Consider the following 25,580-nt stretch of genomic DNA (forward strand, 5'->3'; position numbering starts at 1 on the left):
TCGAATTCTTTGTCCTTAATGTAAACAACGTCATGTGTGTGCCGTTCTGCTGACGTCGTCAGTTGCAGTTCAAATTAGCGAATAATCCTCCGCTACATCATGGTTCGTTTATCGGATTTTGGAATTTTGTGAATAATTTCACATATAAGTTGCTCCTGAGTATGAGTCACCACTCCACCAAAACTATGAAAAAAAACAACACGACTTATAAACGCGATTTATACTCCGAAAAATATGCTATTTTGTTTAATTACAAAAAACAATATCAGATCTATTATTTTATTCTATGATTAGGGCCAATGAAGCATTAGTAAATATGAAAGACAGTTTATTTGTCTACCACAATTACAGGTTTCGTCTTACTAAATGTAGTCTTGGCATGTAATCTTATAACATTGACCATGACAACATAACTCTGTCACACAAGTGGTGTAAAGGGCGGCTTTACCATATCACCATATGAAACTTCTCATGTTACATGAAACACAAGATGTAAACAAGTGAACTGCACTTGATAAATAAATATAATATACGTATGTCAGTCAGTAACAACATATGTACTAAAGTGTAAGTAAAGTAAGATTATACCTTCTTATCTGACATTACTTTTTACTTTCATCAACTAGCAGCATGCATTCCAAGTGTTGTTGGCAATGGCAACTCATTATTAAATGATGAGGAATGACAAACTATAATCTGTCTGAAAGTGTTGCTTCTCGATGGAGTTCTACTGTGATGGTAAATAACACAGTGCATTGGATATTAATGCAAGGCACACTATAATTAATACATTTACAGCTTTTTTCCCCTCACCATTTTCCATTTTAAAATGGCTAATTTTATCAGTTTTATCTGGTCCAAAAAATAATTTACATAAAAGTGAATAATACCTCAATGTTACATGGTCTCTAATATTACAGACTGGGCTTGTGTGTTGTTCTGACTTAGCTGAATAGCGGATTATATTACATGACTAATATAACCAGAGATCCAGGTAATTCTAAATGCACTGAGCGATATAAATGCAGTGTTAATTATGTTTACATACATGAGTTGTGGGCCTAGAATATACTAGTTCTCTGAAAGCAATGCAGACCTGCCAACAATCTCTAAAAATCAACTGTCTGGCATTTTAAAGAATGCTTGCCACCATACCTGTAATAGGTGCCTCCACTTCCAGCATGCACTTTTCTTGGCGAAGGATGTTGGCTCCATCGTTGATGATCTTAAGCGCCACATCTTCCTCCACCCTGCCTTCTTTGACGAGGTGGTTTCTTAGCAGCTCTGCATTGGGTTTCCCATCTTCAAATAGTTCTTTTACAGTCAGTTTATGTTGTGGTGGGTATGGCACAGCTGTTGAGGGGAGGGGGTTATTTGGATAAAAAGGGAAAAAACGGTTGTGAAATCATTAAGAGATGTGTTTTAGCATTTATAGACCAGAAGAGGAGGCGCAAAAGTGATGGGGAAACCGTAGGAGTTATGAAACACTTGTGCATGATTGGAACAAAAAGTCTGATCAGAATGAGGAAGAAATTATCAAGGAAGGGGGGGGGGGGGTGCACCCATGCATCTGCATTAACTACAACATACAATACCGATGCATGAAGCCCTGCTCCTTATATGACCTGCCCTCAATGAGCAATCTGCTTCAGACCACCCACACAATTCTTTCTGCCATCAGCAAAAAAAGGTCAGTGCTTTTGAGGCTGGAACTTGAGTGCTTCGTGAGTAGAATGAACCTAAAAGCCCATTTGTTTTCACTGTGTAATTTCGCGACAAGGTAGTGCTGCGAGGAAGACAACCACTGCAGATATAACTGAAACAATGATATTACTACAACAAAGATACTAACAGTATCTAAACATAATCCCCTATGGACAATAAAAAAATGCCACTCTGTACATCAGTCCTTGGGAGATGATTTGCATCATTGGATACCAGCATGCTAGCTCAGTACTACTATTGAACATTAGTAACAACAAATGGGGCATAGCCATTGAGTAAATTGCCATTAAGAAAATTGTCAAGGTCCACGACGATAACCGCAGGCTGTAGAGAGGTAGAAACTTACCACAGCAAGGGCCCTTTGGCTAAGAAAAATGTCCCTACTGTCAGACCTGGGCCTCCTGCATGCCTGTATGGTACATCCGATGGTACCTAGTCTAGCCAACACATCGGATAGGAGAGGGAAACCCTGATTACAAACCATCTGCTGCCTAGTAGGTCATTCCTCTTCAGGAACGGGCTAGGAGATGCACACTCCAAACAAGAAAGCTGCACCTTCTTGGGCCGCCCTGCATGTGGCAGTACCTGCACCTGCTGGGCAACGACCCTTTGAAGGCGAGAGGGTGGCAAGGGGACAGCACGGCCGCTTGACACCTAAAACAATCTTTGTGCTGGTAAGACTTGCAAGTATCCTGCCTCAGGCACCTGTCCCACAAACAACATCTTGGTAATAAGGCTTGCATCCAGAAGAAGCAGCGACACCAAGACGCCAACCAAAAGCTGCAGTGTAGGACTCTGCAAATGGAAAACAACTGGTGGGATAAAATTGCAGAATATCTTCAGGTTGCTGCTGACATGCAGGACTTTGGGGCTTTCCATGCATGCCTGCGTGCTGTGTATGAGCCCAAAATAAATGGCTCAACCCCAGTCCGTTCCCCTGACAAGTCTGTCCTGCTCACCGACAAGAGCGACATTCTAGCACGCTGGGCAGAGCACTTCAATGAGCTCTTAAATAGAAAGTCCTCAATTTCTGAAGAGACAATTGCCACGATCCCTCGGCTGCCAGTGAAAGCTGAACTGGCTGACCCCCCCACCAGTGCAGAGACAGTGAAAGCAACAAACCACTTCTGGGAAGGCACCAGGAGGCATATGTTAGGGTTGATGGATTAGTTTGATCCTATGCTTATGTTGGAATGTAACCTGTAATAATTAACATAGCTTGTCCTGTCTTAACAAAGTAGTAGAACAAAGTGCTAAGATCCTTTGAACTGATTGACCAACTGCAGAGGAAGAAATCAGAGGTGTTCTGTTTACACAACATCGTAAAACACCCCCTGCTAGAGGCCAGGGGTTCACCCCCACCTTGGCCACTCTCACCCCTACCCTACTTCTCTCAATAAATACTCTCTTGCAAGAATCCAAAGTCAGGCTTTGTTTGAACATTGCTGTACCGACAGTAATGAACAAATTCTCCACTTGCAAGTGTTTAAAGGGCATACTGTCTCCCGTGTGGTTCTTGCAAAATAAGTTAGAGTGGGAACATCTCTAACAAGTTGCCTTTAGACATCTACAAAAATGGAGGCATGGCACTAGTAGAGAAGCTAACGTCCCTGTATCAGGTCATCTGGAAGAAGGGTGAAGTCCCTCAAGACTTTAAGGATGCATCCATAGTGCATGTCTACAAAAGAAAAGGTGACAGGGCATCCTGCGATAACCATTGCGGTATAGCCCTCCTGAGCATCGCAGGAAAGATCTTGGCGAGAATCATCCTCAACCATGTTGGTGAGAACGTTGTCCGTGAATCCCAATGTGGTTTCCGTGCAGGCAGAGGACATGATCTTTGCCATCCGACAGCTGGAAGAAAAGTGCAGAAAGCAGAATAAGGGTGTTTGTCAATCTCACCAAAGCCTTTGACACAGTCAATCGTGAAGGCCTGTGGCAGATCCTTGGCAAGTTTGGCTGTCCAGAGAAGTTGACCTCTCTCATCACTTCCTTTCATGATGGGATGCAAGCTAGGGTCCTAGAAAATGGTGATGCATCTGAGCCATTCCCAGTCATGGGAATGGAGTGAAGCAAGGATGTGTCCTGGCGTCAACCCACTTCTTCATCCAGTTCTCTGCAATGCTGCTGGACGCGTTCACAGACTGTGACCGAGGTGTCTACATCCAGTCCGCTTAAGTGGCAATCTTTTGAACTTGCGGAGGCTCCAGGCAAGGACTAAAGTGTTTGAGGCTCTACTGCGGGAATTCCTCTTTGCTGATGACTGTGCTCTGACAGCTACAACTTCAGACGACATCCAGTACATTGTGAACCGCTTCGCAGAATCCTGTAAGCGCTTTGGGCTGACTATAAGCCTGGGGAAGACAGAGGCCATGTTCCATCCACCCCCGTCACCTCAGACCCTTGCTGTTCTCCCCCCACCATCAGTTTCCATTGATAACACGGACCTCGAGACCGTGAAGTTCAGCACCATCTCCAGCAACGGATCTCTGGACAGTGAGATCTCACTGCGCATCTCCAAAGCTAGCTCATCTTTTGGAAGCCTGACAAAGAGGCTGTAGCAAAACCATGGTATAAAGCTTCACACAAAAACTGCTCTCTACAGAGCAGTAGTGTTGAGTGCTCTGCTCTACGGCTGTGAAACTTGGACCATCTACCGTCGCCACACCTAGCGGTTGGAACGGTTCCACCAGAGGTGCCTGCGTTCAATATCCAAGATCAAGTGGCAGGACAAAGTGTCAAACCTTGAGGTCCTGCAGAAGTGCAGTCTCCCCAGCGTTGAAAGCCTGACCATCAAGGCTCAGCTCCAGTGGGTAGGTCATGTCGTCCGCATGTCCGATAGCTGCATACCAAAGATGTTGCTGTATGGTCAACTGAAGGAGGGACAGCGTGGCCTGGGAAGACCCTGTCTCCATTTCAGGGACACCCTGAAGGCCAACCTCAAGAACTGCAACATCGATGCAGCAAACTGGGAGGACACAGCTGCTGATATGGAAAGGTGGACACACCAGGTCACCCAAGTACTTGAGAGCTTTGAACAGGCAAGGACAGAACCCATCCAAGAAAAGAAAGACCACAGGAAACGTGGGTCTCTCTCGTCAACACTGGACAAAATCCCCTGCAGTATGTGTGGAAGACTGTGTGTCCCTGGGATAGGGCTACACTCCCACATGAGGAGCTCCGCTAAAAGAAAATAACTGCTAGTCTACTCATCGACGGGAGACTCCATCATAATCATCAGAGTATGTGTGTGTATGTGTGTGCGTGTGTATGTGTGTGTGTGTACACACACATAAATCACAAATTTGCATTGACTGGTGTGGAATAAATAACAAGAAAGTGCTCTTCAGCCTACGACACAGCCATGAAGAGAGCTGTAAGCTGAGGTGGTTGCAAGCTTTAAGAACAGATTAGGTAAAGCCTCTATTAGCAAGGGCTTCCAGATTCAGGGGCTGTTTACTTAAAAGCCCAGACACACTTGAGACAGCTGCTTGAAAGCTGGCAAGAAAAAAGCAGGTTTTCAAAAAATGATGAGTAATTAAAGAAAACAGGTGAGGAAATGCCCTCACATCAAGTTATAAGTTGTGTTATCAAAATTGTATTCATTTTATTAATTTTATTTTACTAATACAGCAGGCAACAAGGGCAAATACTGCAAACATTTGAAATATGAAAGATACAATAATAATAACAATAATAATAATAATGCAAGGCAGACCACGGTGGTACACTGTTAGCACGTCTGTCAGGCGACAGTTCAGAGGTGCAGCATTTGATTCAGACTAGAGCCTTCCTGTGTGGAGTTTACGTGATCTCTCCATGCTTGCGTGGGTTTCCTCCGGGTACTCCAGTTTCCTCCCACATTCCAAAGACATGCATGGTAGACCAATTGAAGACTTCAAAATTGTCCGTAGGTGTGACTGTGACTGGGTAATTGTCTCTGTGTGCCCTGCGATTGGCTGGCAACCAGTTCAGGATGAACCCCACCTACTGCCCAAAGACTGCTGGGATAGGCTCCAGCACGCCCGCGACCCTTGTGAGGATAAAGCAGTTCAGAAAATGGATGGATGCAAATGGCAAAAACACTGCAAGTAAAATGTTGTGGCAACCGCAAATAAAACCAACAAGTGGAAACAAACTTACAATCCACAAAATAAAAGTAAAGAAAAAACACTGCGAATGGCAAAAACACATCCCAAGTCAAAACAGCACTGCAAATGAGAAATATGCTGCAAGTTGTCAAAGCACAACGGAAGTTCGCCAGGGGACTAGACCTTGAGTTAGCTTGAGTTAACTAAGTTGGCTAAACACTATCTTGGAGTCCCAGCAACATCTGTTGCTCGTGAGATGGTTTTCTCTTCTGCTGTTGACATTGTAATAACAGCACAGTCATCCAGCCTCTCACCTGAGAATATAGACTGGTCTTTAAAGAATTGATTTTTATCCATCTGTTTTCTACCTCAGACCATTGTCAGGTTTTTGGTTTACTTTAGACAACATAGACTGTTTTTTAAAGAATTTATCTTTATTCATCCTTTGATGAGAGGTATTTCATTTATATATTTTTTATTAAAAACTGTTGGCTGCTCTTAAGAGAAGTGTTTGTTTTATTTCTTTTTGTTATAACACAGACTGGTTCAAGAACACTTTCACTTATTTTATTATGACAAAGTAGTGATCATAAAACAAATGTTTATTTTATGTAGTTTTGGTTGAGTTAATTGAGGTTAATTAGAAGTAACTTATTATTGAGGACTGGTCTAAAGAGATGTTATTATCCATCATCTGTACCGCTTGTCCCCACGGAGGTCGCGGGCATGCCTATCCCTGCCGTCATCGGGCAGTAAGTGGGGGACACCCTGAACCGGTTGCTAGCCAATCGCAGGGCACACAGAGACGAACAACCATCCGCACTCGCACTCATACCTAGGGACAATTTAGAGTGCTCAATCGGCCTCCAAAGCATGTTTTTGGGATGTGGGAGGAAACCACACACACAGGAACATGCAAACTCCACAGAGGGAGGGCCGGAGATGGAATCAAACCCGCACCCGCTGAACTATGAGGTGGACGTGCTAACCAGTGCCCCAACGTGCTGCCTGAGATGTTATTAGAACGTAAATAAACGAGTCATGTACATGTTCTTAATATTGCAATAAAATCAAGACATTTTGTCTGAAGGTTTTCAACAAATAACATATTTGTGTTTTTTAATGTTTAAACCGAACCAAAGTCTGAACTGAACCATCACTTAAAAACCAAAACTTGAACCGAATCATGGGTATGGTGATCCGTTACACGCCTACCTAAAACTAATGCGTACGATTCCACCACCGCCATGATAGATAAATACATACAGCTTTTACTGCGGTGCTGTATGTATGCGGCCAGTATCTCACAGAGTCACAAGTGTTTGCGCACGTAGCAAATGTTGATATTTCCTCAGGCTTCCTAAAAGGTTGCAAACAGTATGACAGTTTGATGTAGGTGACCGCCATGAAATATTGAATCCAAAAAAAACTCTGAGCTGATTTTTCTTGGTTTTTTTTTTTTTCAAAATGAGTAGAATCTTGTATCTTAGGTAGAATCTCAAATTGCATTATGGCCAACAGTAGAATCTGGGTCAGTTATGTACATTGCGTGTGGGGTTCCATCAAACGCACATGGTAGGTAGCTTGTGTGTGCTAGCTAAAGCTTGCTTCCAGACATGACTGTCGCTCCATCCATCCATCCATCCATCCATCCATCCATCCATCCATCCATCCATCCATCCATCCATCCATCCATCCATTTTCTATATCGCTTATCCCCACGGGGGTCGTGGGCGTGCTGGAGCCTATCCCAGCAGTCATAGGGCAGTAGGTGAGGGACACCCTGAACCGGTTGCCAGCCAAGCAAAAGGCACACAGGGATGAACAACCATCCGCACTCACACCTAGGGGTAATTTGGAGTGATCAATTGGCCTGCCAAGCACGGGTTTTTTGGGGGATGTGGGAGGAAACCGGAGTGCCCGGAAATTTGAGCACTCGACCATGAAGAACACATAAACACACACAATAATAAGCAGCCTATAACAAACATAAATGGAACGTTTGTCGCCAAATGTGGTCAGAGCAACCTGTTCAAACACATAGAAAAAGTAGCTCTGTCTGTCATTGAACAGCAGCACTTCATTCAAACAGAGTGCAGCGAAATAAAACAAGCAGAAATGTTTACTCTCCCAACAGGGTGAAGTAAGTTTTGCACCCAGGTAAGGGTGAAAAATAAATAGGGATGCCCACTCTGAGCTGGGTGTCTTATTAGAAAGCGCCTGGCTTAATTAGCATTAATGTTTGATGAACTCTTCAAAACGACAGACACGCACTGGGCTACTGCTGCACTGCATCAACACCCACACTGTCTGGCATGACTACAAACGACTCAAGAAACAAAAGCACTACTATCTACCGCCCTGTCCACTGGGGATAGTGTTATGAACCAGTGTATGTTTGAACCGGAATATGTTTGCTATTGTTCCTGAATCAATACGACACACATAATTGAATTATAAAGATGCGGCTGGATCGAGATGAATGGAGCAGACTGTGGCTGGGTGAATTATAAAACCTCTTCAGATTGCTCTAATTATCAGTGAATGCATTATCCTTGCATAGTAATTCGCCAATCCTTGGGTTTATTCTTCATCACCGTCAGTCAAACCTGGCTGGCGTGGTGGTAGCGAGCTAAATCTGCTCTTATAGCCACTTTTGTTTCATTTCAAACAGCAGAAGATTGCCTTCAACTGTTTTAAGACATCTAGGCATCAGCAGGTCTGGATTAAAAGAAATTGTAAAATTTGAAACATTACTGAATACTACATCAGAAATGATGGCATACTGTAGCATCACGGTGCAAATCATAAAGCTCTGAAACTGTTTGACATACGGATGACGCTTTTTGCCTCAAGTGGAAAATTTGAAAAACTCAAGCATGTTGAAAAATTTTGAGAAAACCACCAGGGCTGTTTCTTACATACCTAGTTTTCCTATCACATACATTATACTTGCCAGATAACAAGCTTAACTGTTACAGTAACTGTAGTAAAAATATCCCATGGATCAAAATTTAATCTACAAGTACATATGAAAATATACATATCGTCAAGTATTGTTATAACACACAATTCATGTGTACTGTAGAATATACTCCATTTTTATCACTTGGCGATGCACAGCGTTGGGTCTGGCTCATGTAGAAATGGACTTTTCGCCAGCGTGACAGCTTCTGTGCATTTCGACTTGGCTAAAATTTGCAAAGTCACAACGTTGTCCAACCAATTCAAATATTGAATAGACCTAAATCCAGTGGCCAAGATTCATCCACTCATCAAGTATTGTGCAAGAGTCCCCGCACACTGTGCAAGTGTTCATTAGAGTTTTGCCTCATCGCTCAGTGTGTGGTGGCCCTGAGGTTTAGGGCTTGACACAAGGAAGTACATCTGTGTAATATTGGGAATGGATTCCAGAGAAATTGTCTTCTTTTTATTAACAGCTAAGCATGAAGAAGAACAAAAGCAAATTCTGGCTTTCATTCAGTGTTTGTATTATTTTGTTGAATTATTTGTTAGTTGTCACCCTATTTAGATAGTTAATGCTGTAGCTGTTCCATCTACTCTAAAAACCCTGCAGTGGCAAAACAAACCGCGTCAAGGTTTACTGTTCTAAACTGGACCACGATGAACCAAACTGAACACACTGCATGGTGGAAACCTTAAAGCCATTAGTTAAAAAAGAGAAGCCAAGCAGCCACTTCCGGAATATGAGACAGATTACATTGTATTACCACAGATTTAATGGTGATCCCATTTTAATTAAACATATTGGTTTTGGGCTTTCCCTAATTCAGAAATGGTTCTAAGAAAAGTCACCCTTTTTCCTTCTCAGGTTCCTCTGTTCACTCTCAGCAGCATGCGGCTGGCCATGTTGGGAAGATCACTGGGGAGATTCTTTCCACAATTAACTCACTCACTCTCTACTGGCTCACACTTGAGCATTCCAGTCCCCTTGGCAGGACACTCTCGGAGTGCCCTTGCAGACAGACGGGGATGTGGGCTGTGCTTGCTCTAAGTTGTAGTACTGGTGTGGTGGCCCAAGTTGGGTTCTCTCTCCTGGGAGTTACCTCAGCCTTGGCTCTGCCTGTCTTGGGTAGACACAACAAATGGTGCCCTGTCTGTTCAATGAAGCAGAGAGACCACAGGGTGACAGAATCCCTCTTGTCAAGTCCTGCTAGCAACCCGATCAGACCTTGGGTATTCCCGTGAGTGAGCAAGGCCCTGAAGAATTAGGTAGTCATCTCTCCTAAATGTCAAGGGCAGTGAGCACCAATACAGAACTATGACTCTCCTTTGATTTAGGCCGAAATGCCAAGTACATAAACAAAATAACCACAGTGTAGATGATGCAGTTATTGGGTTACACAGTATCGTTTTCCAGAATCTGCAGTGAATGAACAGGTGATTAATAAGCATTTAGAATGTGTCATACATCTTTTATTACAGTACGAAGGAAACTCTGCAGACATTTTCAGGGAGCGGTTACTTGTAAATAACTCAAAAAGCAGCACGCAGTGCAAAAGAAAAAAAAAAACAGTATGATGAGTGCGCGTGAAGACAATCACTCACCTTTAATGAGCCGCTCCGTTGTGGATTGTTTCTCTGGTTTATCTTTATCCTTTCCTGACATTATCGCTTCGTTTGTATTTCTCTGCTGAAATAATGTACTGTTCTTTTCCCAGCTAGTTTGAAACGAAGTCGCACATCGGTTTGGTGGTCTTGACTTTCGGTTTAAATTTTGATTTTACAAACAAACAGTAGGGGTGGTGGGGGGTGGTGGGGGGTGGTGGGGGAGGAAAAAGGCTCGACTCGGAGCTCCAGATCTTTTACAGGGTGCTAGCTTACTTGCCGCAACATTAGTGCTAGAGAAGAATTGCGGTGTGTAATAATTGCTTGCAGAATAGACGCGGTAGCTTCTTTGCTTTGTAATCGCTGTCAACGACAGCAAAAAAAATAAAAATACCTTGATTATTACCTAGAGCGAAGGGAGCCAATGCAAGATAATCCGATTGAGTTACTCTATTTTTCGCTAGTTAGCCAGCTAACATTTTAATGTAGTGGCAAGTGGGTGAACAGGAAAAGACAGCAAATGAAGACCGGCAATTCATCTTCTAAGTACAAGCTGTTCTCCGGAGAAAAATGACAACCTTGAGGCAGCACACATCAAAACGGAAAGTCGTTCCAAGATACTGAGCTCGTCTTGACAGTGTATCCTCCTCCACAGATTAAAGTGTAATCTGTCAGTGTGGAGCAGTGGTGGATTTCCTACAACATGGTGGAGCCTCGGTGACGTGACTATGGAAACGTGACACGTGGGTTAAGGGTGCGTTCACAAACGCCCTGCGTTCTGTGCTGCACATTCAATACCAGAATTCACTCAACAATGAGGTGCTGCTTGTTTGATGCAATCCCGACGCGAAATGCTTGCGCCTGTGATTTATTTTCCATTTCTACCCATGTTTGTTGTTTATTTTTTTAATTATTGGGTTTTAGCTGTTGTTTTGGAAATATCTTTGCAAGTGAATTTATTTTGTCCTTCTCCAAAGTTTTAAAAGCACGTATTTATTGTTTTTGTACAAAGTTTGTTTTAACAAAGACTTTTAAGACAACAAAATAAAAAAAATCAATTATGGGAGGTCTTCCCGTCTCTCTGCTGCAACCTGCTATCAATTATTAGGCAAAAGAAACTAAAAGTCAAGTCACTTACCGGTGTTAGAGGCGATCAGGTCAAATATCTAAATATAATATCAAATATAATATCAGGTCCTCTTAGTCTAATAACGTAAAAATGCGAACATCACGATTAACTCAAATTTATTACAATTTAAAATGCTGCATGTAAAGTACACCCAGTAAAATTTAGTCATAAAGACAGTTAAATTAACGGTTAACCAAACAATAAAATGCGTTCTACAAGTTTTAAAAAGTTCTCCCGTCATAAATTATATAACATATTTTTCTTATCCTAAAGTTTTACCCAAAATTTTAATATTCCGAGTTGAGCGTTAGCTATGAGTAACCAGCTACTCTTATATATCTAGTTTGGTGAACCACGACGCCCCATAAGTTAATATCCAGTAAAATGTAGGCGAATTTGCACATATTTAAAAAAAAAAAAATGCATAAACATTTTAAGTCTTCAACTTTTTGGGGGGCTAGGTTTCTACCCGTATCAACCACTCCTAGAAATACTCGTGCATTATCAATACAAGACACCAGATGGCCATCTTGTTCAATACAAAATAAATACCGGTGATCTGAAAGGATGTGATGTCAATATCAATACGAGGAAAAACTTGAACAGGTAAAAATATTTGAGATTTATTGAACTTGAAAACTGCTTAAAATTCGACCAAAACATTCAGAGTACATAAACACCAAAACAGCACACTGAAATTATCACCAACTACAAATAAAACAATGGCTACGGGTATCAAGTCAGCTGAACAGGAGCTAAAGTGTTAAGGGGAGTTTTCCGACTAAGCACAAAGGCCATGCACAAAATAATTATCCTATATTCATTTTATGTGCTTTTTCATCAAAACATTGATAATTTAGCTTCCAATTCGAAAACTCTCGTCTTGAGGGTAAGTACAACCAACATGACAATATTTCAGAGCCCCGTTATTTCACGCATTGGCTTTAAAAGCAAAACAAAAACGAACAGAAAAAAACAGCACATGCAAAACTAGTTGAAGTTACGCCAGGCATACCTCAGCACAACGTGGAAGAAATGGGGAAGAGATCACAAGCACCAGTCGCCACAAAGCCTGCTGAAGATGCTCACTCGTCTGGCCTTTTGCTTCTTGTGAGAACGGACAGTGATAATTCCTGACAGTCAAAAGTTGCTCTTTGCAAATCTCCTAAAATCGGCCAAGTGAGCAGAATAGAGAAAACGGAGCAGTCAGCAGGATGTGGTCGACGCCACTACGCGTGTGTAGGCACTCCCGGCTCTTAAACAGTGCACAGCAACAGCAGTATGGGTTAAAAGTGGTGTTCTAGTTACACCACAAAAACACATAGGACGAGCCAAACTTTGAAATTCAAGTCCCTCTTTAAGAAATCTGTTTTGCATTAGTGCAAATGTGTTTTTGATCCACATATTATACATGGCAGACAATCTGACCAAAGATTGCGTGAACAAAAACAACTTTTAAACACAGGGATGAGTGAAGCCTTTGCTGCTCAGTGGGTGACAACAGTTTGAGATCCACTTAATATGTTTGAGATCAGCTGAATTGTTGGAAGAAGTTCCAGACAAAACTAAGGAGTGTTGAAGACAAAAGACATACAGAGCTCTTTGCGACAAAATGAATCCAGAGAAGACACTTGAACAAACCGAACTTAAACTGTATGGCAATATAGAAATCCGTCATCATAGACTTGGCTCGAAAAGCCCAGATTATCCATTAAAACAGTTCAGCCACCCATCTTCTTCAGGTTCCTTTTGACATCTACCCTGTTACTGGACTAAGTGCAAAAGTCAGCCCTCTTGAACAAGGCAGATTCACACCTTCTGAGTCACGTTGCCTTTTAATTGTTTTCTCTATACGTGTTGATCAGTCTCGATTGTTTATCAGAAACATAAATCTATTATGCACTATTTAATAAAATGATGCTGAAATTGAATGTTTTTCTATGTACCTTGTGAACGTTTCTATATATATATATAAAAAAAAAAATCACAGCATAGATGCTTTCCCCACTGAATATACGCTGGGAAATGATATTTTTGTCAAAACACAGTTAGATACGGTCTCTCTGCTTACATACACAAGTAATATTAATATGTTGCAACTGTAAAACAGTGAGTAAGTAAACCTAGTTTCCTCCCGAGTTCCATCAAAGCTTAAGGAGCAGGCCAGTAGAGAGTGAAGAGACCCAAAAAAAACTAAAACCCAAAACTAATGTGCTTACAAAGCTGAGGACACTGCATTGAATCAGAAAGTGCCATTACATGACAAGCTCAACAGCCTACATACACCTGCAACTAGTGTTATTAGAGGCTATAATAGATGCTTTCTCTGTGGAGAATTGGGCCAAATAAACACCAGGCTGATCTCACCATGTTTTTTGGAGTGTTGATGGGAGTGTTGAGTGAGAGGTGCACACATATCCCCACAATTACAAATTGACTTTTGATGACAGTCACCATTGCATACAGCGCTGGTTCTGTCTGGGGATCGGTCATGATCAAAGATGGCAAGCGCCACAAAAAAAAATTGTTCACAAAGGAGTTCCAGTAGCGAAGTGTCCTTGGCACACACTGTAAACTCTTAGGTGGCAATGGCTTTAATTCACTGAATGATGAAGCCGGGCTGCGGGGCCACACGAGAGGGGGGGGTTCTCTGCGGCAAAGCAGGTTGGTACTGCGCTAAGAAAGGATAGCCAGAGGAAACATTTGGGTAGGGCTGGCCTGTTCTGGGAGGAATTGGTGGATATGGTGATACTGCATAGTAGGTCGAAGACTGGGGGGGAACAGTTGGAACTGGATTTAATTGTGGTGCCGTCTGGGATGGAGGAGGTGGAGGCTTCCTAATGGGATGAAGTAGAGGGGACGAGTCACTGCCCGCCTCAGTGAGCTGGGAGGATGAAGGTCTGGCTCCAGCTGACATATCCTGAGACCGGGAGGTAGATACTGATGCCCGTGGAAGCTGCTGGCCCTTCAGGACCATCTCCTGCAGCTTCTCGATCTTCACCCTTCGCAAGTGTGCCAACTTCCTCTGGTTCTGGTAGGAATCAATGAAGGCTTCGAGGGTCATGTCACCATCCAGGAAAGAATCAGCCATATTCTGCATTCGTGAACACAATTGGGACATACCTTTAAAGTGCAATATGTATAGGTAACCAAACTACTGCATAGATCATGGCTGAGTACTTTTTTTTTTCTCCCTATAAGAAAGTGTATGCAGCCTCACATGTTCAGCATTATTTTGACAATGAAAATTTGCATTTTTCGTCACTACTGCCTAAAATATCAGCACAGTATGATAGTTGATAAAATGACTCACGTGGCAAATGATGTCAACATTTTAACATAAAATTAATTTTGGAGACGTCAATATCAGGCAGAAGAATTACTAGCAGGTAGGTCACTGTGAATGAAGCAACACATTCATTGCGACAGCAATGTAATTACCTCCGTTTCCTCTTCTATTTTTGCTCCTTCTGCCTGCAGTAGAGCCAAAAGAATGTCCAGCGATGTGTTTCCTGATTTGTGATCTAAAACAAAAAAAAAAGTAACAACAATGACTAGGAGACCCAAAAAGATGTCAAGTGACGTATACTGAGACTGACATTTTTTTTTAACAGTGAAGACTGTTTTTAACATGGATAAAGCTAACTTGTAACCACATAACCTTTTTCTAATTAATAATTATTAGCCTTCTTCTTTTGGGTATGAAAACACATGCTTGTCACATGGGGCTGAGAGAAGTTATGTAAATTGTGCCACCACTGGCCCTGTGACCAATACATCCCGATAACCACAAATGCTTTCTGTTTGCTCAGAACTTGTTCCACTGAGTCAATTGAAACCGATCATGTTACCTGTTAATCTCTAAGGAAGGTATCTGTTCTGGTTGTGCTCCTGAGCAAGCCTGAAAGTCAACACCAGTAAGTACGAATCAGCACCAAAGGGCCATGTCATCGGGCAGGTACAGTGCCGACTTGATTACTTTCAAAATCAGGTATTCAGAAAAGTTATTTTTCCAAGGTAACCGTGGCAACATAGGTGTGTCGCAGTATGTCCCTCGTAGACACGCCTAGGAGATTTTGTTGCTTTTGTTGGAGCCACCCTAATTGCCCGATGCTGCCTTCCTTTTTTGGTTGCACTCAAGGTCTTACAGGGTATATTGGTATTGCAAAGCCACTCCTCATACATGCTTGACTCATTTCTGTGTCCTGCCATGTCATGCCCTATCGCTTCATTTCGAATTTGCTACTTGTCACATTCATTTCTCATGGGGTGTAGTGCTGACTTCCAACTGTCACTTCAATCATTAATATTGCATTTGGGAAATATGAAATGTTATTTTGATGAAATGTTAATGTGAAAATGATTTACTAAGCAAAAAAGACACCAATTTTTTAGCCATTTTTGGGGGTGGCGGGCAGCTATTTCGTTCTGGGTTTGGTCATGTGACATTCACAAGCTAAGCCCTTTGGGCAGGGGTCACCAAGTCTGGTCCTTATCAAGCCCATTTTAAATGCATTCCCACTGCATAACACCTGAATAAAATCATTAGGATCATTATCAGGCTTTTATAGAGCTTGCTGATGAGGTGATCATCTGAATCAGGTGTTTTGTAGTAGGGCTGCACCTTAAACTGGCTGGATAGGAGCCCTTGAGGACTGGAGTTGGTGACCCCTGCCTTAGGGACTGTGAAGTCATTTTTAGTTGTCAGCAGATGTCAATACAAGAAAAGAAAAAAACCACCACCTGAGGATTTATGTATTTAAAAAAAATAATAATAATAAAAAAAATAAAAATAAAAACAAGTAGAATGTGGCGTTTAATTTACGCAATACTCTGTTTAGACAAGTGGGACGCATAAAACATATATAAGGAGATTTTTTTTCACTTGACTTCCCATTTAAAACAGAACACATTAAATACCAGGTTGAATGAGGCCTCATTTCTTGCAGCAATATACGGTCACAGTTTTTGTAGGCCAGAGACAACCTGCACAATCCAATGAGGAAGCCATTGTTATTTAGACTGTGCGTTTCCACTTGCTGGATAAGCTGGTCGGATATATGCACATTTTGAAGACAATCCACCATGTTCACAAAATTTCTTTCATGCTTTGAAGTGGATGGAATGGGTCACAAGTTTATGATTTAGGTTATAGTGAGAATCACCAAAGGTGAAATTGCAGGAGTCTTCTAAGAAAGGAACTTCCTAATCAAATGTCTCTCCTCACTCCAATTGTGGGAAATCCATCCTTCAAGTCATCACTCTTAAACTAAACATTTAAAACTTGGCAACAAAACAGCATTAACACAATTAATTAGCTATATCTCAAGTAGGTCTTTGCTTATTTAAGGCAGGTTCAAGAAATTTACCACTTTCCAGATCCATTTTTTTCAGATTAAATACAAATAAGGGACTGTGAGAAAACATGGGTATGACCTTGAGGCTTTTGCTCCCACCCATATTGATGAACGCCTTACATGTGAGCCAAATTCTTAGAAAGTAAATCGCAAATATCAAAGAAAACATGCTTTCAATTGAGCCAGTTAGGTCTGTGCTAATGAAACTCAGTATGACTATCACTGATTTGCAATGGGATGAATGATTAAAGAATGTTTACAGATGCTCTCACAATGCAAGTCAGTGTTAAATTCCTAACTCGATGTGAGGTATTACATCAGTGTGGTGGGCCAGGTAATTAGTCTGATTAAACACATACACTGACTGCCAGCTACAAGCTCTGGCAGTATAGTTTGCGTCCAAAAATATATTAACACTAAAATCAAATGAGGACTAACAAAAATGTGTTTTGTTATACCCCTCGCTACAACTGTAGACTGTTGACGTCCATTATAAATGCATTGATTCCACCAAAAAATCTTGAAAAAAGTTGGGGATAATCCTCCATTAAGCGCTATCTACGAACAACAGGGGTTGACTGCCAGGAAATTTTATTCTGCCAAATATCGTCTTCCGCCTAAAAAAAATCCCTATCAGTGAAACCCTAATTGAAACCCAACATGTCCCATTTTGAATTAAAAAGCCAGTACTGAGCTGCGGAAAAGAAGAAAACACGTCAGCTCCCATCATCCACCACTCTCTCCGCCCACTGCTTCTGTTTCACACCAGGCTTTGGCAGTACAATGGCTCACTGTGTTACAACATCCTGAGAGGCAACCGACTGTGGAGAGTCAGTGGCAGTGGGCAGGCACCAATCTGGCATCCAAAAGCATAATGACCAGGAGAAAGTAATCCAACAGGAGGGCACACTACCAATTCGCAAGACAGGGTAGAGCTTACTATTATGAAGCAATTCGAGTCATAGCTCTGGTTGTTTTAGCCAAGCATTTTAGCATAAGCATGTCATGGGGATTTGGCTATTAACATTAGCACTGGCAATGTTTTTATAATAAAAGATTTTTTGTATTTAAAAACACAAAGCGTGCAATTATTTTAGCTGTGTTTCGTTAACAATAAACTCCAATTGGGGTGTCATTAAACAGCTTAAAGGACGCTTAGAGATGATTGAATCACATAACATCACACGCTTTCTGCCCTTTCATAGTGTCGGAAACTTGCAAATTAAGCACTTTTCTTGGATTATAATGTTTTCAAGGTCAAGGCAAAATCCAAAACAAATTGTGATTATTTGCCCAACGCAAGTAGGTATATGCGAAGGCAACAAAACATACTATCTCAAATGCAGGTGAAATCAAGCCAGACCTCTGCCAGCAGAAGGAGTAGTGACTATAGTGGTCCAGTAGTGGCTGAAGAGCTATTTTGAGGAGGTTGCTAGGCAACCACTGCATCAACACAGCCAGAAGTATCATCACATTATGTTCACACACTAGAAAACAGTGAGAAGGTGGTCCAGTAATATTACATTTTTGGTGGTATTTATGTGCCTGCAACACAGCTTCTATTTGCAGTCCGCTGTGCAAAAAAATAAATAAAAGAATTCTCAGAACAAAGCTCTTCAGCCTCTGAATGGGAAGTACCCAAACTGGAAAAACAGGTTTTACAGCACTTATTTGTTCAAAGAAATAACTGTACAACCAACATGGCAAGAACATGTTCAATTTCAAACCCATTCAAAATTGATGAATGATTTGGACCATTGCATCACGATGTAAAAACATACTAGTATGTGTAAATGTGAAAGCTCAGATTCACGTTTTAAATTCTTAATTGACTACTAATGTTGACAAATGCAATTAATTGGTCACGCATTGTAGTTTTCTAAAATAAAGTCCAACAAAGGGAAAAAAGATCAAAATGGTAAATGGCAGGCACTTACTTCATAACCTACTAACGTATAGGAACGTCAAGTTCCATCCCTCTGCTTTTGTTTTATACTCGAGACATTTGGTTTTTAGATCAAAAAGTGAAGATCAGAAATGTTTAAAATTTCAGTTTGTATTTCAAGAAGTCCAATCACCCGATAACAAATTTGCTGGATCAATGACGACAGCTTGTTTTGAGGGAATGGACTTCTTTCGAGCGTGTAAACAATGTTGCGTCGTGTTGGAGGTGTGGCTTAGCTGGAGAGAGAAGGAAAAAAAAAATTGAGTGACAACTTTTGTTTCATCCAGTCAAAAATGTACCTCACAAAATCAAAGCTATTGTGTTGATCTTGGTAATAATTAGTCTTACAGTTTGAAGGGGACAATAGGAGGAATGTGCATAGGAATTTTGGTGGCAATTGGTCTTCGGACATTTAGCGACCCTTAAGTTGTTACAGCTCATGTCGGACAGACGCTATTCCTGCTAGCTCCTAAGGCTTGTCCAGGCAGAATTAGCTTCAGGCGGCTAAACGGACAAGATTAGCTGAATGATTTTAGCTTCTTAGCAGGGCAGACATGGGGCTTTGTGCCACAGCCAAAAAAGCTCTGAGCCCACCACAGACCGTGTCAGCCAGCCACCACCATTGATGTAGCTGGGACCGTCAACTGTAATTCTGATACATTAAATAGAGGCACATGTGAATTCTGTTGTAATTGAAACACTATTCACTGCATTTGGATGTAAAAATCCTCAAATTAAAGCTCTGAGTCTGAGAGTTTGGGGTTTTTCCTTTGAAAACTGTATTTGTTATTACACAAACATGAAGAACTGAGAGCTATTAATGGGATAAATTAAACCATTGTGAAGTTGAGAGAAGTGGCAGGGTGGCCAAAGGTATCAACAAAGGTTGATGAGATCATTCAATGTTGGACTGTGTTATGTCACATGCAATAAAAATATAAATTGCCTCTATACCTAAAGTTGACTTCCGCAGCTGATAGGTTTCAAAGTTTTCTTGAAGGCAGCCATATCTCTTGATAAGAGTCTCTTTCTTGAGCTCCAGTCCAGGTTGGAGGGTAAGGTTTTCCTCTGCCAGAGTTCTGTTGCTAACAAGTGTTTTCTCTTTGCTCTGCTGTACTTCCTGCATCTGTAACAAAAAAATGTTACGACTGTATTTTAGCATGACGGGAATCAAGCCTGAGATTACCTCAAAGTTTAGACCACAAAAAACCACAACACCTTGATATGAAGAAAACATAATGGATGTGAAGTTTTGTTTTTTTACAAAACATCTTTATTTATATAGCACTTTAATAACAACTGCATCAATAACAAAGCACTTTACAGGACAGACACCAGGATGGCCTACTTCTATGTCAGTATATATATTTTATATTTACACAACTGTTTAAAACTGAACATGGGCCTTTATACAGCTTTTTAGATACTGCATTAACAAACAGACGTCCAGACGCTAGAATAGTAATTTACCACATTAACAATATTCCTGGGTAGTTTGTTATCCTTGTTGAAAGATAACAATTTCATTTTAAAAACAAGGACATTTCTAAGTGACCCCAAACTTTTGAATAGTAGTGTGAATGTGTACGCCCGTACGTGCATGCGTGGACACACACATGCACACACACAAACAGCTTTCGTCCGTTCTCACACCACAAGACTTACAAACAGCTTCGTCCACCAGGCTGTAAGGATGCTGAACTCTCTTCCTTCAGCTCCATCAAGGATGTCATGAAGCCGAGGAACTGGCAGTCTTCACTCCTTTATTTTATTAATATTAAATTTAATCTTGTTGCTGCATGACTGATGTTATACACTGAGTTTTGTTTTTCCTTTTACTACTTGTTGCTAAACTCCCACCTAACACTTTTACCTGATTAATGTCACTGCAATTTTACGTTGAAGTTAACATAAGGTCTCTCCTTTGACAGTATTGTTATTTTGGGTCTATGTCTTGTCTTGTTATCATCCATCCATTTTCTGAACCGCTTTGTCCCCACGGGGGTCGCGGGCGTGCTGGAGCCTATCCTAGCCGTCATCGGGCAGTAAGCGGGGGACACCCTGAACCAGTTGCCAGCCAATCGTAGGGCACACAGAGACGAACAACCATCCACACTCGCACTCACACCTAGGGACAATTTTGAGTCTTCAATCGGCCTACCAAGCATGTTTTTTTTTTTTTTTTTTTTTTGTGATGTGGGAGGAAACCGGAGTGCCCAGAGTAAACCCACGCGGGCACGGGGAGAACATGCAAACTTGACACAGGGAGGGCCGGAGGCAGAATCGAACCGGCACCATCCTAACCGTGAGGCGGACGTGCTACCCAGCATGCCACCAAGGAAACCGAGATATGGAATTTTGATTCCTTTGTATGTCTGGTATATGTGGAGAAAATGACAATAAAACAGACCTTTTTTTTTTTTTAATTTAGACATTCAAACAACAGGCTGAATGTGCAAATGAGGGAAGTATAATGTAAGAATAAGACCAGTGGGAAGTTGAACAAGTATCTTGCAGTTGGAAACAATGGAATTTATTTGAGAGCGACTCTGCATGCATTGTTTGGTTATTGCAAGAAACAGAGTAAACATGTTATACTGGACAAGCAGCTAAATATATGACATACCATTGTCTTGTCTGTCTTTACAAGAGCCAGTTTGCTCTTTCGTCACTGCTCGTTAAAGATGGAAATCTCTAAATAGCATCAATACTTGCAGGCCTAGTTTCTGGAAAAAACAAACATTTGCTAAGGGAAATCCTTACTTTCGACACACTTCATCCATTTTCTATAGTGCTTACCCACATTGGGGTTGGCCAGAGCCCAAGTTCGGATCGCGAAACTCAGAACTGTGAGGCCGATATGCTAAGTACTCATCCCAACAGAATGGTACAGTACACAACCCTCTCTTGAACACCAGTTGTAAAGTGTCAGGGTTGATACTTTAGAATTACAATTTTTGTCATAGCAGATTTATACAGGGATTTATTTGAATCCTTAATTTGCCAGATTGTAATGATTTTTGAAATAACTGGGCATACAAAAGCTTCAACTCATTTTAGATATTCTGTGTGCTTGTTGTTTGGCGCATTAGCGTGGACAGCATTTTTGCAACAGCCCTCTTTTTGTTGAGCGGAAAATGTCACTATTGTCGGACTCGCTACGATGGGAGGGCTTGAAGGAGCTGCGTCACAAGGAGAGTCGTTGATGTGGACAGGAATAAGAGTAAGCACTTAAAAAAGTAAAGTCAAATGACCGATGACTATATTGAATTGGAGGATTGAGTCACTTTTTTTCTCTGTGTGTTACAATCCAATAAGAAAAAAAATTGGGCTGTTGGGGCAAGGGTGGGCAAAGGTTTTGACTTGCAGGCTGCAATAGGCTCTACACTTATAAAGCGTCTGGGCCAGGAACATTTGGGCCAGATATACTTACGTGTAGTCTGCAAACCTCATCGCACATTAAGCACAGGCAAATAAATGTATAACCTGCTTTGCTAACAGTGTGCACAGAGGACAGCGCCTTTCCAATGTGCAAAGTGGCTCTCATCAAGGTAGTACGTTTGTGTCAATGAACATGCAAGATGCAACGTTTACTGTACATGCTACTTGGCACAATACTGGGAAGCGGAAATATATATATAGATGAAAACAGCACGCATACAGTGATCTTATCAAATTTGGAGATTCTATCTGTTTTGAAGAATTTTCAATTGAAGGCACAAAGCAATGAACAATTTGTGAAAAAATGATATGAGTTTTAACAAAACAGCAAAATGCACAGTCTCAAGCATTTTAACACTGCTTTTTGCAACGCTCTTGCGTTGAAGTTTGTGGGGTGAAAAAAAAGTTCTGATGCCTCTGTAAATTAGCCGCTAACCTCTGTGCAGTCGCCACCTATTCTTGTGTTGACTGCATGCTAGTTGAGACATCGTTTTCAAATACAAACATTGGGTAGATCAGACAAAGTGATGGATTTTAGTTGACCTTAGAGGTTCTGTGGCAATTCTGAATATTTATCAACTCTGTTAACTTCTGAATGCTGCAGCCTACCACAATTACATATCTAGCTACAAAGAAGAGAGGAGAGTAGGTTCAGCTTTGGGAATGTGCATGACTAAAATATGTAAACAAGTCCCCAAAAAACTCTGGCACATGAGATGAAACAATAACAATACAACACAATTTATATTTTTGCCATTGTTAGTAATAACATTAACAGTCCTATCAATTATCCTTACACAAAGAGTGCTTCATGTCTGTTGACATTTTGGGTTTCACCTAAAAGTCAACATTCACTTTGCCATTAAAGTTCTTGTTACAACAAAAGCAGGCATTGACATCACAAGTAAGGTATTGTGTTTGAAGAGAAACATCATTGTGGTGCGCTTTGGTGCAAGCTTAAGTTTCAGTTAATGACCACGTGAAATCCACTTTTTGTTTCCATTCAGTGTCTTTTAGAAAGAACCACCCAGACAGCACCTGTGGAAGTCTTTACTAGGGTGCTTTTCTTCTTATGAATAACATAAGTCAATAACTATATTATTAGAGTAAATACGAAACTCACACGCTGTCATTAATGGAAAAAGAAACTCATGGAGATTGACAGACAGGGTGTGGAACAGCGACAGAAAGACTGACTCACAAGCCAGTAATCTTTAAAGTTTGGAAACGTGAAATAAATGTAGCACACTTGAAACCTCTACCTAACGATTGACTGCCATGGCATTTTGTCACAGGTATTAGATCACATACATCACAAGACTTTCAAAACCACACATCATCATAAATTGTGTAATCATACCCTAAGTAAAAACGCTAAATTCGTCCGTTTACGCGTCATATTTAATGTTTGCAATTACTAACTTGTAAATATACTAAGCAGTCCTCACTTGGCCGTATGATACGATCATGTAATAAATGATTACGATCGCCATGGTAACCCAGTCTCAAGTCTCGATTGAAAACCAGATCGAGTCAAGTCTTGTAATACAAAATCCCGAGTTAAAGTCAACAATTTAGCGTGGCAGCGTTTCGGGACTTTCTGCTTTGTGGAAATCGTGTTCTCGGAAAATATGAAAACAGGTTTATGTCTGTTACATGAGATAATGTGATCGTATAATCATTAGTTTGACAATAATTAGCAGGTTTCCTAAGTGGTCTGGCAGAACAACAAATCCAAAAGTGCGGTATCTCGGAAACTTCTTGGCATGTTTTAGCGTGACTCACCATGACAGTGCTTCTTCTTCATGAGGATCTCACTCAAATTCCAACGGATTCATTAAAAATGCAGGTTTGTATTAGGGCGAGGAAAATAAAACGCTAAGGGGATGTTGTCAACTGAATACACTAATAAGAATCATTGACGTAAGGTTAACAGTGTGAACATTATTTAACATGTACGACTACTTTGAATGTACAAATGTATGACTGTTTTTACAATACAATTGACAATTTTCATGTAATGACGGGGGGCGTTTTGTGAGAAAACAAAAGATTCAGAAAACCGCAAACGACGAGAGCCAGTAGCTAGCAACTACATTAGCAAGAGCTTAACATACCTCGTCCATCTCTTGAATCATTTTGGTAAGTTTTTCGTCGTCCTCTAGTATTTCATTGAGCTGAGTCAACGTGTACTCGCTGAACTTGTTAGAAAAGCTCGACATTTTCGCTGTCGTCGTGTGTTTCTTCACTGCCGCGGTCGCTGCTCTCGCCCGTTTGTGACAGCTGACTGAGCTTCTCCTTCAGGAAGTACATTGAATATAGGCCTAATGTTGCTTTCAGGGCCCGTCGGAAATCCATCGTACTTTTCTTTTCATACGCAAGAAATACCGTAAAAATTATATCAAATCTTAATCCGTAAACCATTTCAGAAATGAAACGAGGAAATAAATTCAAAACAAACAGCAACAATAAGAACATTAAAAAAAGAAAAAACAAAGCAATTTCAGCGTACAACCATATTTTATGCGTGACGCTGATTCTGTCAAGGGACTGGTAGATTGTACTGGTGGTCACCCGACTTCTGACTATCAAACTGTCAATCAAAAACACGAAAAACTAAGTGCAAACTTGAAAGGGCTAAAAGACAAGACAATTCTTGGTCTTTTTTTTAACAAAAAGTATACGAAATAACCGTGAGATAAAGGAGATTTTTGAAAGAAGTATGCTGTCTTTCTGTCATTTATTTATCGCTATAATACAACCACAACCAGAACACCCACAATTGTCCAATTGTCCTTAAATGCAGCATTTGGCCTTAATCCATCAGTACTTTACACACTAGATAAATAATTTAATAAATGAATGAAGGGAACATGGATATCCCACCCACCTCCAGATGGATTAAATATTCCATTTGAAAATCTTTATTAAATACATGTATTTGATCAGAACAGTGGTTCGGAATCATTAAAAAAAAATAGTGTCCACTGTCTACTACGGGAATCGCCCAGAAAGGATACAAGAATGGAAATTATATAGATTTTGAGCATTATTGAGTATGAATGTCTGGAGTATGGTGTTTGGAAGAAGGTAGCAAAATCTTAATCAAGATACAAACCCAACTTGACTTGACTCCGCCAAGGCTGGCCTTTGTCACCGATTCTGTTCATAACTTTTATGGACAGAATTTCTCCGCACAGCCGAGGCGTTGAGGGTGTCCGGTTTGGGGACCTCAGCATTGCGTCAAGCCGTGATCTCTAGCTCTCACTGGGGCGGTTAGCAGCCGAGTGTGAAGCGGTCAGGATGAGGGTCAGCACTTCCAA

The 25,580-nt window shown here is 41.1% G+C and overlaps 2 protein-coding genes across 4 annotated transcripts in view; both read right to left on the bottom strand.

Annotated features, from left to right (window-relative positions):
- ppp3cca (protein phosphatase 3, catalytic subunit, gamma isozyme, a) overlaps positions 1-11,175 on the bottom strand; it is a 31,694-nt gene extending 20,519 nt beyond the window's left edge. Inside the window, exons 1-2 of one of the 2 annotated variants that reach the window (XM_085910069.1) lie at positions 10,386-11,175; positions 1,156-1,353 (exon numbers count right to left, since the gene is read on the bottom strand). In XM_085910069.1, the coding sequence (XP_085766195.1) occupies positions 1,156-1,353; positions 10,386-10,446 (259 nt within the window). In that variant the 5' untranslated portion in view covers positions 10,447-11,175. The remainder of the gene's footprint in view (positions 1-1,155; positions 1,354-10,385) is intronic. The other variant, XM_085910070.1, reaches the window with a different exon arrangement.
- Positions 11,176-12,121: 946 nt separating this feature from the next.
- vps37ba (VPS37B subunit of ESCRT-I a) lies at positions 12,122-24,594 on the bottom strand. 2 transcript variants are annotated; one of them, XM_085909540.1, is made up of 5 exons: positions 24,375-24,390; positions 21,443-21,542; positions 19,771-19,942; positions 14,956-15,038; positions 12,122-14,608 (listed from the first exon to the last, which is right to left on the bottom strand). In XM_085909540.1, exons 2-5 carry the CDS (start codon positions 21,443-21,445, stop codon positions 14,114-14,116), a joined length of 753 nt encoding a protein of 250 aa, XP_085765666.1. In that variant the 5' UTR covers positions 21,446-21,542; positions 24,375-24,390; the 3' UTR covers positions 12,122-14,113. The 2 variants fall into 2 exon arrangements, with proteins under 2 accessions (XP_085765666.1, XP_085765665.1); XM_085909539.1 differs by lacking the exon at positions 21,443-21,542 and having other exon boundaries at positions 24,375-24,594.
- Between the last annotated feature and the right edge of the window lie 986 nt (positions 24,595-25,580).

The sequence above is a fragment of the Syngnathus leptorhynchus genome, chromosome 4 (assembly GCF_054491065.1).
Source record: "Syngnathus leptorhynchus isolate UIUO chromosome 4, UIUO_Slep, whole genome shotgun sequence".
NCBI lineage: Eukaryota > Metazoa > Chordata > Actinopteri > Syngnathiformes > Syngnathidae > Syngnathus > Syngnathus leptorhynchus.

Excerpts from the sequence above, each read along its gene's own strand:
- vps37ba (XM_085909539.1), bottom strand. The coding sequence starts at position 24,479 with ATGTCGAGCTTTTCTAACAAGTTCAGCGAGTACACGTTGACTCAGCTC. Across the intron at positions 19,943-24,374 it reads TGATTCAAGAGATGGACGAG|ATGCAGGAAGTACAGCAGAG; the intron begins GTATGTTAAGCT and ends TTTTTGTTACAG. Across the intron at positions 15,039-19,770 it reads GCTGCGGAAGTCAACTTTAG|ATCACAAATCAGGAAACACA; the intron begins GTATAGAGGCAA and ends TTTTTGTTTTAG.